This window comes from Oncorhynchus kisutch, unplaced genomic scaffold (genome assembly GCF_002021735.2).
Source record: "Oncorhynchus kisutch isolate 150728-3 unplaced genomic scaffold, Okis_V2 scaffold4065, whole genome shotgun sequence".
NCBI classification, from domain to species: domain Eukaryota; kingdom Metazoa; phylum Chordata; class Actinopteri; order Salmoniformes; family Salmonidae; genus Oncorhynchus; species Oncorhynchus kisutch.
The window spans coordinates 1-14,685 of NW_022266010.1; the positions used below are offsets into that span (position 1 = coordinate 1).

The window sequence follows — 14,685 nt, forward strand, 5'->3', positions numbered from 1 at the left end:
AAGAAGACAGGTGTTTGATCTAGGGCTGACGCCTGCGACACATACCTCAGGCGTTTCATGAGTCTATGGTCCCATAGATCACCAATGGCCTCTGCCTATAGTTATCAGAAGGACATGAGACATATTGCTTTGGCCAGCGAGCAATAATTGACTCAAGCCATTATGAATGTGTTTTGATATGAATACATGGATACCAATTATTCAATGTTTTGGGAGTAATGGATAAACACCTAAATTAAAATTGAACAAACCTAAAATTCCCTAAAATAACATCTTTACACAATCATAGTTTTGGCAAAACACAAAAACCAAACTGAATAGAATCAACAGCAGTGTTCATTGGTCCCAGCACTCTGTTCCTTTTCCAGTAGTGAGGAGTGAGAACGAGCCTCCAAGCCCTGTCTGAGGAAATGGAACAGGCTAATTCTCCCACAATGAGAGGAGGGGGCAGGAGGCAGTCTGTTCTGCTCATTCTGCAGGGACGGCCGGCACGACACACAAGGCCAGTTTCTAAGGGACACTGGGTGGAAACAGCAGACAGTGTGTGCAGCACTATTGACGCGCTGCCATGAGAGAGAGAGAAAATGTCTGAATTGGGGCTTGGTGGTTTGTGGCACAGAAAGTACTGCCTCTGCCAGGGAAGATAACACTTAATTAGAATGATGTTGAAGTATCCATAGAGACAGGCAGAGGAAAGAGGTAATACTGAACTAATTCCTCTCTTCCTGTCTAACTAAGCCAACAGTATGCCTGAAAATAGCAGCTGCAGTCATTGCCGCTCACTGTTTAAAGGACTGTGAGAAATGGAGGTTTGTAATGATAGTGTAGGGCCAACTTGACGTCTGATTCTGTTATGTAGCCTATAGAGGCGTGCTGAGGCATCAAATTCAACGCTGACCAATAAAATTGAACTTTGCGGCATTGTAACTTGTGATTCTCACTGTGAGAACTCCTTTCAAAAAACAATCGGCGCAACACGAGCCCGGACCAAGAGAGAGAGAACTCGTCTCACAGTGGAAACTTTAACTAGGATCACGGACGACCACTGAACTCCACAGTGTGGCAGACATATGGAGATGGGGTGACAATAGCCCTGCCCTGAAGCAGAAATGGCCATGACTGCGGCTGACCATCAGGACACAGAACCCCTGTGGAGAGCACGATGATAAAAGTCTCTGGGATCGGTCACTCTGGGAATCTGAGCTAGCTGTGCCCAGATGGGTGGTGGGGGGCGGGTGCGACAAATCCTCAGCCCATCTTTACAAAGAAGACTGGAAATAAAGTCACTGCGCCATTCTCTGGTGTGCCAGATTAATGACGGCCATTTTGTATATCGCTCGTATACCCCTCCTCTATGAGCTATAAACCTATAAACCACCACAGGAAATCATGGCAAACCCATGTAAGACGTGGATCAAGGGTGGAGGGCGCCAGATTTCACATCAAATAGAATCCTGTTTTTTAAAATGATTAACCGCAATGTCTTTGACAGTTTGTTAACGGCTCCATAAGCATGTTTGGGCAGGTGGATCGGTGGCGCTTGTTTAGAGCTCTACCTACCGCTGGGTTACAGTGGCATCTGGTGATTCACTCCGGTACTTTCTCTCACTACCGCTCCCATCGGATGATCATAATGCTGCATAGAGACTAGACTTCTATGCCTCTGCTGTGATTAGTAACAGATTTAGGGGATTTTAATTCAACAGATTTGACTGTTGTTGTTGATGTTGTAGGGGTCTTTCACATAGTTAGAATTGTGTGTGTGTAAAAGATTGTGAGATGTTTTATTGAGACTACTACACTGTCTGCTCTTCTAACAGTTAAAGTGATGTTCAACTATTCAGCAGCTCATGGCTTTGACAGTTATATGTGATACACCGATCGAATCCCAAATGGCAGTCTATTCCCTACATAGTGCACTTTGACCAGAGCCCTATGCATTTGGGACACATCCACCATTGATACATAGAGGACAAGCATAGGTGCTGTGACAACAGGGTGAAGGGGCCCGGTGTAGTGCTGCTGGACTATGCCAGTCTCAGCAGTGTGACAGACTGTATCATTAACCTCAGCAGTGTGACAGACAGTACCACTAACCTCAGCAGTGTGACAGACAGTAGCACTAACCTCAGCAGTGTGACAGACAGTATCATTAACCTCAGCACTGTGACAGACAGTACCACTAACCTCAGCAGTGTGACAGACAGTACCACTAACCTCAGCAGTGTGACAGACAGTACCACTAACCTCAGCAGTGTGACAGACAGTACCACTAACCTCAGCAGTGTGACAGACAGTACCACTAACCTCAGCAGAGTGACAGACAGTAGCACTAACCTCAGCAGAGTGACAGACAGCATGACAGACAGTACCACTAACCTCAGCAGAGTGACAGACAGCGTGACAGACAGTACCACTAATCTCAGCAGAGTGACAGACAGTACCACTAACCTCAGCAGCGTGACAGACAGTACCACTAATCTCAGCAAAGTGACAGACAGCACCACTAACCTCAGCAGTTTGCCGGACAACGTGACAGACAGCACCACTAACCTCAGCAGAGTGACAGACAGCGTGACAGACAGTACCACTAACCTCAGTGACGGGGGTCTCCTCTCTGAGCTCAGTGCAGTGGGATGCCAGCAGCCCCAGCACCCGCATCACCTTAAACTTCCTGGAATACACACACACACACACACACACACACACACACACGCACACACACACACACACACGCGCACACACACATGCACACACACACACACACACACATGCACACACACACACGCAGACACACATGCACACGCACGCGCACACACACACACACACACACACAGGACACAGTTCTAACCATAAATATATGACACTGTTTTAACCTGAAATCCAAAAACATCCATAGACATAGGCTACTAATGTCATAGTCTTCCTGGAATAGACAGACAGGTCTGGTGTAAATACATGGAAAACATACACAGAATTTTACATCATTTTATCACTATTTAGTAATAAGTGTTGCTGTAATTATATTCATTTAATCTATACAACATCCTTTCTTAATTCCTTTCAACAAAAATATAAATCCTGACGTCAAAAGTGTTTTTATGATCCTGATGATGGACATCTCTCTACCAGTGATTTACAGCATATCCAGACCAGGCATCAGATCATTGTAAAGGCTAACAGTGATTTACAGCATGTCCAGACCAGGCATCAGATCATTGTAAAGGCTAACAGTGATTTACAGCATATCCAGACCAGGCATCAGATCATTGTAAAGTGCAGTAGGCTACAGTACATGCTAGACATTATTTCCATGCACTGGCGCATGGAGAATGCAGAGAATGGTTGTATGTATGTATGTATGTATGTATGTATGTATGTATGTATGTATGTATGTATGTATGTATGTATGGGGTCGGACAGGTGGAAGCTAAAGGAACTCACACATCCCAGTTAGGTGCTAGACGCAGCTGCTGGGTCAACACAGGGAACTGTCACAAATGGAGACAGCACAACAGCAGTTGGTTAACACTGCAATATATCTACTGTACATATCATTCTTAGTATATATTTCAGTGGATATATGCACAGATTGCATTTGGATTACTGATACAGTGTTATTTGCGTTGTCAACTGGATTAGTTCTGACAGTCATGACTTCTTGACTTTTTAATTATTATTATTTGTGAACTTGATTGACCATTTTGCTGCACTGTTAGGAGCTGGTAACACAAGCATGACGCTTCACCCACTATAACGTCTGTGTAGGTGACCAATAAACTTTGATTTGACTGAACTACTAATGTCTAAGCTGCATCTCAAATGGCATCCTATGTCCTATATAGTGCACTACTTTTGACCAGGGCCCATACTATATAGGGAATAGGGTGACATTTGTGACGGACGATATGTGACGCACTTATATGTACAGTGCCTTCAGAAAGGACTTTTTCCACATTTTGTTACGTTACAGCCTTATTCTACAATTGATTCAATAAATACCCCATAATGACAAGGCGAAAACAGATTTTTAGAAAATGTTTGCACATTTATTAAAAATTTAAAACAGAAATATCTTATTTACATAAAAGTATTCAGATATTTTGCTATGAGACTCTAAATTGAGCTCAGATGCATCCTGTTTCCATTGATCATCCTTGAGATGTTTCTATAACTTGATTAGAGTCCACCTGTGGTAAAATCAATTGATTGGACATGATTTGGAAAGGCGCACACCTGTCTAGATAAAGTCCCACAGTTGACAGAGCAAAAACCAAGCCATGAGGTCAAAGGAATGGTCCGTAGAGCTCTGAGACAAGATTGTGTGGAGGCACAGATCTGGGGAAGGATATCGAAAAATTTCTGCAGCATTGCAGAGTTCCCCGAGAACACAGTGGCCCCCCTCATTCTTAAATTGAAGACGTTTGGAACCACCAAGAACTGAGCAATCGGGGAAGAAGGGCATTTGTCAGGGAGGTGATCAAGAACCCAATGGTCACTCTGACAGAGCTCTAGAGTTCCTCTGTGGAGATAGGAGAACCTTCCAGAAGGACAACCATCTTCGCAGCACTCCACCAATCAGGCCTTTATGGTAGAGTGGATCAAACCCGGGATCGAACCCGGTCCTGTAGTGATGCAGTGCCTTAAACCGCTGCGCCACTCAGGATGATAGAAACAAGATTCTCTGGTCTGGTGAAACCAAGATAGAACTCTGGAGGAAACCTGGCACCATCCCTACAGTGAAACATGGTGGTGGCAGCATGGTGCTGTGGGGATGTTTTTCAGCGGCAGGGACTGGGAGACTAGTCATGATTGATGCAAAGATGAACGGAGAAAAGTACAGAGAGATCCTTGATGAAAACCTGCTCCAGAGCGCTCAGGACCTCAGACAGAGGCAAAGGTTCACCTTCCAACAGGAACCCTAAGCACACAGCCAAGACAACGCAGGAGTGGCTTCGGGACAAGTCTCTGAATGTCCTTGAGTGGCCCAGCCAGAGCTCAGACTTGAACTCAATCAAACATCTCTGAAGAAACCTGAAAATAGCTGTGCATTAACACTCCCCATCCAACCTTACAGAGCTTGAGAGGATCTGCAGAGAAGAATGAGAGAAACTCCCAAATACAGGTGTGCCAAGCTTGTAGTGTCAGACTCAAGAAGACTCAAGGCTGTAATCGCTGTCAAAGGTGCTTCAACAAAGTACTGAGTAAAAGGTCTGAATACTTACTATGGAAATGTGATGTTTCACTTCTTTATATTTAATAAATGAGCACAAATAAAAAAAATCTGTTTTTGCTTCGTCATTATTGTGTGTAGATTGATGAGGAAAAATAACAATTTAATAAATGTTTGAATAAGGCTGTAACGTAACAACATGTGGAAAAAGTCAAGGGGTCTGAATACTTTCTGAAGGAATTACTTTTCCATGATTTTTTTTCAGTCCAGTCATCTTTCAGTAGTACAATACTGATTTAGTCAAGTTGCCAGTACATCATTATCATAAACTCAGTCATGGCTGGCTATAGTGTCTGAATATGTCTAAAGAAATGATATACTAAAGGTTACCATGAGGTCTAATGATTGTGGTGATGTCATTTTCATTTCAATCTGAGTGAGTGATGGAACGCCATCTAGTGGTTAATAGTTGTAGGAGAAATATATTTACTACACTTGAATCAATCCTCAGTCTGGACATTTCATTAATAAACAAATTAAGAGATTTGATCTAAAAAATTTCACCAGATTATGTCACAACATAATACCTCATCACTGTAACGAGGAGGTAACTTGATGATATCTGTGCGTCCAAATGGAACCCTATTCCCTATATAGTGCAATACTTTTGACCAGACCTCTATAGACCCTGGTCAAAAGGAGTGCACTATGTAGGGAATAGGGTGTCATTTGGGACATCCTCCTGGTCTTTGTGCTCTCATAAATAACTAGGGTCATTGAACATGTTACAGCTGAGCGGATCTCAGTAACAAAAAGTTAAGGAAATAGGAAGTTAATTTTATTATTATCTTGAGGAAAGCGTTAACTTCCTGGTCCCACCTAGCTGACTACTGTTTCAGCTTCCCGCTGATCAACAGAGGCCAACACGTACTGTAGCTATGCTAAGGAGCTCGGGTCACATGGTAAATATAGGAACCCTTTGACGGCTTTGTAGTGCCGCGGCCTTTCACCTTTCTAACACTTGAGAAGCCTCAGCAAGGCCAGAGGTTGTGTTGTGATTCTAAGAATTCTCTTCTGAGAGCCTAAGTTCTGAACACTTAAATTAGCCTAGAGGGGCCCATGTCTTGTTAAAAGCAGCAGCCCTGGGAGGAATGGCATGCATGCTGGGCATGTGGTCAGACCGTCAGGCAGTGACCCTTCCCTTACCAGCTCGGAGTTGATGAGCCTGGTAGCTGTGTCCTTGTGGGCAGCTATGGTACACAGATAGCAGAGGAGGTTGAGTTTGGAGCGGACCGCCGCCGTGGTCTTATCAGCCTGGGACTCCAGAGAAGAGCACAGCTGCTGCAGAAACACCCCCCAGTCCTCAGAGCTCAGACAGGACAGCTTCTCCACTATAGGGGGGGTCAGAGGAGCTCAAAAATCACACAGCCCAAACCGTTTTAGCTGTCTGTCTAACCTGCGTGTGTGTATATTAACACCTGCTAAACACCTGTCAATTTCAGAGTGTGTCCAAGTGTTACTCAGCAGCGGCACAGCAGTGGAGACTTTCCTATTTGTTCTTCTTCATTACCTGAGTATGCTCGGACACACAAAGTCTTCAGGTCATATCGCACTGGAGCGGTCTTCAGAATCTGAAAAAATATACACATCTTTGTTACTACAATGCACAAGAGTTGTGGATTGCCCACCTATGTTCTTAAGAACAATTCAGAGTCCAAAGCCGAGGACCCGTGATAGATATTTCACAATGGGACGCCAGACTATCTGGTTCCGAGTCCACTGTCCATGGGGGACGCACAGCGGAACCGCGCACCTCCCTAAAATTCCCCATCACCATGGGCACTGAAACTATTGTTTAAATACAGAGCCAGTTTTAATGTCACATTCACAAATACAGTGACATGCCTTTCATGAAAACTCTAAACCCAACAATGCAATAATTAATAACAATGTATTACTAGAAAGAAAACGTTTTATTTTTAAACAGGAGAAAGAGCACAGTTACATGATGTAGTTTGTGGTACCTTTGGGTTGTCCATAATAGGTGTGACTGCCAGGTCAGAGTCAGTGTACACCAGGTCCTTTATACAGTAACTGATGTCATTCAGACCACTGGCCACCACACTGTCCTGGAGATGACAACGACCACAGTGATGTCATCATTACAAATGAGCACAATTACAGTATGCGATCATGTAGAACATCAAATCTAATCTCATTTTAATTGTCACATTCTTATACACAACAGGTGTACACTAACAGTGTAATACTTACTTACGGGCCCTTCCCAACCATGAACAGAGATTTGCTTTTTTTTAATAATAGAAAAACAATAACAAAGAATAAATCCACAATGAGTACTGATAACTTAGCTATATAAATGCTACTAGTACTGAGTCCATGATAGTTAAATAGTTAACCAATAGCTACCCGGACTAACTATTTAGCAGTCTTAAGGCTTGGGGGTAGAAGCTGTTCAGGGTCCTGTTGGTTCCAGACTTGTTGTATGGGAAACGCTTGCTGTGCAGTAGCAGAGAGAACAGTCTATGACTTGGGTGGCTGGAGTCTTTGACAATTTTTAGGGCCTTCCTCTGACACTGCCTTGTATAGAGGTCCTGGATGGCAGGAAGCTGGGCCCCAGTGATGTACTGGGCCGTACACACTACCCTCTGTCGCGCCTTGAGGTTGGATGCCAAACAGTTGCCATACCAAGCGCTGATGCAGCCAGTCAAGATGCTCTCAATGGTGCAGCTGTAGAACATTTTGAGGATCTGAGTGCCCATGATGAATATTTTCAGCCTCCTGAGGGGGAAGAGCCGTTGTTGTGCCTTCTTCACGACTGTGTTGGTGTGTGTGTGTAATTCCTTAGTAATGTGAACAGCAAGGAACTTGAAGCTATTGACCCGCTCCACTACAGCCCAATAATCAAACATTACTCACACACCAGACTTGCAAACATCTCATAAATTAAAGTGGCTAAAGCGGCTAAATGAAAGTGAAGTTTATAATGCATAAGAATGTCCAATGTCCTTATGCTTACAGGAAATCCATCTGGAGAAAAAATATGCACTTCACTGAGAATGCTGTAGAGGGCGCCAACGGTTAACAAACAACTGTAACCGAGAATAACCTTTCAAAATAATGAATTCTCAACTACCAGTTTCTGCAGTCTACAGGCGCCATGGTAATAGTCTGATTACTATTACCATGTTTCTGATTACAGACATCTCACAGAAAGATTACACTTTAAATGTAATTGTGGAGAAGGTTGCAGAGGTATGGCAGAGCTCTCCTTTGGCTAATTTGATAAGAGAAGAACTCACTTGAGGTAATGGTGTCCTGTTGGGTGGATCTCTTGCAGTGCAACTCATTCTTGGAGTTGGACGAGAGCTGATTGATGAAAAAGATCACATAAAACATGCTTCATTTTGAGATTTTAAAAAACATTCATTTTTAAAAAAGACATGAGATTAGTATTTTCCAGTTTGACTTAGTCAAGTTGTTGATCCAACACAATGTTCAGTAAATGATCAGAACAACTGGAGATGAACACTGATCATACCTGAGGAGGAATATGGACTCCCTGGTATCTTTGTCCAGTGCACTCTTTGGTCTAAACTCTGTCATGTTGTCTAGGAGAAGAAGAAGAATAGAACTATGTTCAGACATAACTCCTACACTGTCATCAGCTGTCATCAACATGTCTTCTTCCACCTTCCCAGAAAGCATTACCTAATCGGAATGATTTGTTGGGGTGCATGCGGACGGGCTCCTCTGCCCCTGCGGCCCCTCCCTGTACCCCTCTGTATCCCCCTCCTGGTCCCTGGGAGGTCACTGAGACAGGTGTCACTGCTGATGACTGGCTAGAGGCACAGACACCACTCCTCCCCACACTGCAGCCAAACGAAAGGTCAGATATCAGCTAGTGCATATCAACTAGTAAACTAGTAAAACATCACCAGACTACAAACAGCAAGGAAACGCATGACCTTAGACTTATGTAACTACACAGTAATAAGACACCTATAGTAGCAACACTGGAGTTACAAAGAACCTGCTGCGTTATTACATGGTTATAGAGTTTAGAGGTATAGGTTATTACACAAGTGAAACGGACCGTTATCTTATGCTCATATTGCACTTAGTAAATCATATTCAACATCAGCAACACGTTAGTGTCTGTGTCTGTGCTCTGTGAAGTCCTTTGTCTTCCTCCCACTAACGGCTCACAGTACAACCCATCTGATTGGGCAGGTCCAGGCTCCATCCTGAACACACAGGCATGGTTTATGATAACATCAGACCAACATGCATTCTCAAGAAGTTATGTCATGAGAAAAGGCCGGGGAGGAAGATATGTAACTGCACAACAGTGTTTGGTGTTGAAACAGGTGAGACAGAGCTTCTCAGTTTATAAATGACCTGTCTATGTACATTAAACTAACATTGGCAGACAAATGCTTGCTGTACAAGTCCATTTCCTACAATTGCAGAACAAAGGTTTAGACTATAAAGGGATACTTTGGGATTTTGGCAATGAGGCCCTTTATCTACTTCCCCAGAGTCAGATGAACTTGTTGATACCATTTTTATGTACAGTATCTGCATCCAGTATGAAGAAAGTTAGAGGTAGGTTTGCAAACTAATGCTAACAAGCAGTCTATGGTATCTGTTAGCATGATAGACTTCCAGTCGTTGTGCTAGCGCTAGTTAGCAACTTCCTTCAAAATGCATGCAGAGATAGAAAAATGCTATTCACGAGTTCATTGCCAAAATCCTGAAGTATCCCTTTAAGGGGATCAATAAAAAGCTACAATTCAGCATGTTACAAATCAACTTGGATTTGATTTGAAATTTGATTTGATGTTTAACATGTAATCCATGTCCAAACATGAAAGACCCAACATAATGATTTGTGTTGAGGCCAGGGGACACAATTCGAGGAAATGGTGCATACCACCAGGGACTGTAATGAGGTAACTCCTTTGAGGAAACGAGACTGAGACCAGGCCTGTATTCACAAAGCATCTCAGAATAAATGTACTGATCTAGGATCAGTTCCCTCCAGTCCATGTAATCTTATTCATTGTGATCTAAAAGGCAAAACAGATCCTAAATCAGCACTCCTACTCCGAGAAGCTTTGTGAATAAAATCCCTGATGGTTATATGAAACATAAACATTACCTGGAGCTGAATGAGACATCTTCTTTTTCTTCCTCCTCCTCGCTGGTGTGGACCTCAGAGAACACTCCTCTCCAGAATGGGTGGACCAGTAACTGAGTCCAGTTTATCCTGAGAAGAACAGTTAAAAGCTGAAGTCTAATAAAGCCCTCTCTTTCTGACTAAACTTATGTCGGCCCACTTGTCCTACACAGGTAGCCTAGTGGTTAAGAGTGTTGGGCCGGTCACCGAAAGGTCGCTGCTTCAAATCCCTGAGCTAGCAAGGTGGAAAAATCTGCCGGCAATTAAACCCCAACAACAACTGCTCCTTGGGCACCGATGACGTCGATTAAGGCAGCCCCCCACACCGCTCTGATTTAAAGGGCTTGGCTTAAATGCGAAAAATACATTTCTGTTGAAGGCATTCAGTTGTGTAACTGACTAGGTATCGCCCATTCCAAAGGTCATATGTCAAAGGTCATATGTCAAATAATATGAATTATCCATCATAGAAACTTCAAACCAAGAATCTGATTTGGTGAAGGGAGCAGGGACATACCTCTTCTGAGGGTCTTTCTGAAGCAAACCTTTAAGCAGGCTTTGGAAGTCTTGAGTAGGCTTGCAGGAAGAAGCCCCTTTAACAACAAAGACAATATGGACTATAATTAAGATGTTCTTGTGACAATAAAAACATATTTTGTTACGCAATAAAAATTGGCATTTTACCCGTTTGCCTTGGAGATTGAGGATCCTGAAGTAATATCAGCTCAATCAACTCAGAAAACGTCTCGGAGAAGAATGGTGGTTTTCCTGACAAATTACCACAAAACAAGACAGAAGGTTTATTTAGGTATGAAATGAGTACTGTTATTAATGTCAATTGATCAAGTGATTTGATAGCCTGACTGCCTGTCTGTTTGTGCTACTGTGCCAACTACTTGTCACTAATTGTAATGACAATGAGCAAAGGAGTTGGCAAGAGGACAAACAGATCTGGGACACAGCTCAAGTGATTTGATGAGTACCTGAAAACATCTCATAGAATATACAGCCCAGGGCCCACAGATCACTACTGATACTGTGGTCCCCCCCTTTGACCACCTCTGGTGCACAGTATATTGGAGACCCTGAAGAAAGACAAAGACATCTCCATTATACAACATATTGAAAACCGTGATATGATACAGGCATATGATATATGATATTGACCCTGTGCCACTTGAGCATGCTTTTGTGACTTTGGGCCAGAAGGTTGAGGGTTCATCGACCACCGTGGGAAAGCTCACTCTCCCTGCCTGTTTCATTACACTGGGGTCAGAAGTTGGGTCAATGTCCCTCCCTGCCTGTTTCATTACACTGGGGTCAGAAGTTGGATCCCTCTCCCTGCCTGTTTCATTACACTGGGGTCAGAGGTTGGATCACTCTCCCTGCCTGTTTCATTACACTGGGGTCAGAAGTTGGATCACTCTCCCTTCCTGTTACATTACACTGGGGTCAGAAGTTGGATCCCACTTCTCTTCTGACACCAGTGTAATGAAACAGGCTGAGTTTGTCCTGAGAACAATGTAGCGACCCTGTGTAGCGACAATAGGATATGTGATAGAACATTCTAGTAAACATCCAATAAGTAAGGGATAATCAATGAGGGGCAATGACGCGCTAGTGGAGTGGAACTAACTTTCCACGGAGTTGCATTATTTTCCAGAGAATCCATTGAGTCCCGAGTTGATTATCCCTTTTATACCATGGCTATAATTTAACACATTTGCCGGTAGAAATGTGTTCAACATCTACTGACGTAGCTAGCAAGTTTACTAGATAGCTACAGTAGTTGCCTTGGTAACCAAACAAACAGACTTCCTAGTTTAGCTAACCAAACCATCAGTCCTAGCTTGCTATTATGAAAATCGAATTTAACAATGCCAGTAATGTTTTCAATTCGACTAATGTATTCAAAAGCAGCTCAAACATAGAACATGTAAGAATGAACTAAAGCCATTGAATTCTACCGTGGGGATATACCGTGCGTTATAGGGAAATTATGCACGCTCTAGAATGCCCTTCAAGCCAATCAGATACAAGTATTCAACAATGCCATGGTATAACAATATGTACTGTAAGGGTCACCTTGGATTCTGCTCTTGATATTTCTTCTTGATGTGTTTTCTTTGCCATCCCCTCCACCGGTTTCCTCTGCTGTGACTAAAGCAAAAAACTCCTCCAGATTCTCCCCCTCAGCTTTAGACAGGCAGAAGTTAGAGTACTTCAAAGTGCCAGGGCCATCCAACAAGATCTATAGGAGGAAAAAACACATGGTCAGAATCAAATTCCATTGACTTCATGAAATCAAAACTGTGACACAGAATAAATGTTGGCTAGAAACAATCAGCATTGTTTAGTTGACAAAAGGAGCTCATTGGGTGTAAAGTGTTAGGATGGTTTGATCTATAAAATGTATTAAATGTCAGATGAGCCTCGATATAGAGTTGATTGTTTGACCAATTGAAAATTAGAGAGTCGGGACATCTATACTGTACCGCACCTTGGAGGGAGTGAGGTCAGAGAACACGATACCGGCATCATGGATGTATCTCAAGCCTTTGACCAGATCGATGGCAAATTCCCTCACTACATCTTCTGACAGGCACTCATCCTGGGTGATGACTGACTCCAGTGAACCCCCTAAAATTTAGAGAAATTATGAATGATTATTATTATCCTACCATTATACACTATCAAATCACATTCATGCTTTGTAAAACGTAAAGGTAAAAGGTTGACATAAGGTAACGATGGTATTCTTACAGTACCAAATAAGCATCTCACCTGTGCACAGTTCCACTACAAGCCAAAGATGGTTGCTGGTTTCATACCACTCATAGAAGGTTACCACATTCTCATGTTTAATGTCATGAGTTAGCCGTACCTGTGGATACACAATGGGCTCAGTCAGTGTTCAAATCAAATCAAATTGTATTGGTCACATACACGTTTAGCAGATGTTATTGCGGGTGTAGCAAACTGCTTGTAAAATGTTACTCAGTCAAACCAGTTGAAAGGGATGTGTGTACTACTAGGACGTGATGCTGGATACTTACGTGGTTAGTAATTTCATGTCTTTTTGACTTGTCACTGCAAATAATTGCAACAAAATTGATGCTCCCTTTCCTCCTCCCCTTATAAACCACTGACTTGCGTCCTGTTCCAATTTCCTCATACAGGATGAAGTTTTCCATCTGCACAGAAGATTCTCAAGTTAGGGAGAGTGGATGGTCACTTTCTGGGGGTGAATAGCACATTTGTATAGGTTGGAACTAGTAAATGGCATTTGCATTAAGCTAGTTAAACTAGGTCGCTAACTGCTAGCTAATTTGCTAGGTAACGCTAACTTGAACTGTTTTCATGACAGAAGCAAGCTGTGCAGACCAACTGTACGGTCCATGCAAGTTCTATCATAAAACCAGACAGCACATTCCCATAAACAGAGAAACAGGTTAATACATGCAAGAATCCACAAACTAACTGTAACTATATCACGGACTAGTTCAATTGCTTTATAATAAAAATACATTTATTAAAAGCGCTGTTTTTACCTTCAAATCCCCCCTTGAACTCAAACTCAAAGCGCGAAGTTTGTTACCGGATATCACTTTTGGATCATTTCAATCCTACTGTAGGGGGGTAAAAATACATGGTTTTAAGAAAAATGAAGCTAATCAGTTTTATTTATCTTTTACATTTGATGGATGTAAAACTAATATTAAACTTTAAAAGTTGTATGAAAAGGATCCATTACAAGCATTTACTTGTGTCTTATTGTATTTCATTATTTTGCTTGAATACCTCTGACTGAGCTATTCCTTGGTTACTAGGATACAAGGAAGGACGCGGCGGTAGTGCACACACAATGCAAGGTTATTATGCGTCTTCTTGTGTACAGAGACAGACAAAGCACAGAGTTTTCATACTGAAACATCTTTGGACAAAGCAGGCCCACATAATGTTGACTGCCTACTCAAACTGTGGACATAGATCTAGCTAGCATTCGCAAATATGGTGATAGTTATTGGATCCATCCCTCCAACCTGGGTTAGACCCGTACCCTAAAATATTATATTATATTTTATATAAATTAGCTATATATTTTATTATATTGTTATATCCTGTGTAAAATAAATCCCTGGAACCTGATAGATTGTATAGTAGCTAACTCTCCCTTTCTTTCTCTAGTGATCTGTCTGTTTGTCTGTCTGCCTGTCCCCACCCACTCTCTGCCCACCTCCTGGTTCTCAGAAAACTCCTAACCTGACTTTGATAGCTATTGAGGGAAAACTGTAGAGGGGCAAGCGAG

General features: G+C 42.6%; 1 protein-coding gene across 1 annotated transcript; it reads right to left on the reverse strand.

Annotated features, from left to right (window-relative positions):
* Positions 1-2,595: 2,595 nt before the first annotated feature.
* Positions 2,596-13,971, reverse strand: LOC109884948 (serine/threonine-protein kinase ULK4; the record flags this gene model as incomplete). Its single annotated transcript, XM_031822101.1, has 17 exons — positions 13,928-13,971; positions 13,433-13,570; positions 13,161-13,260; positions 12,877-13,016; positions 12,462-12,627; positions 11,360-11,461; positions 11,061-11,144; positions 10,894-10,969; positions 10,359-10,466; positions 8,906-9,066; positions 8,736-8,805; positions 8,497-8,563; positions 7,198-7,302; positions 6,744-6,804; positions 6,380-6,564; positions 3,445-3,491; positions 2,596-2,674 (listed from the first exon to the last, which is right to left on the reverse strand). Coding segments are annotated over exons 2-17 (1,689 nt in total), but the record flags the coding sequence as incomplete, so codon positions are not given.
* Between the last annotated feature and the right edge of the window lie 714 nt (positions 13,972-14,685).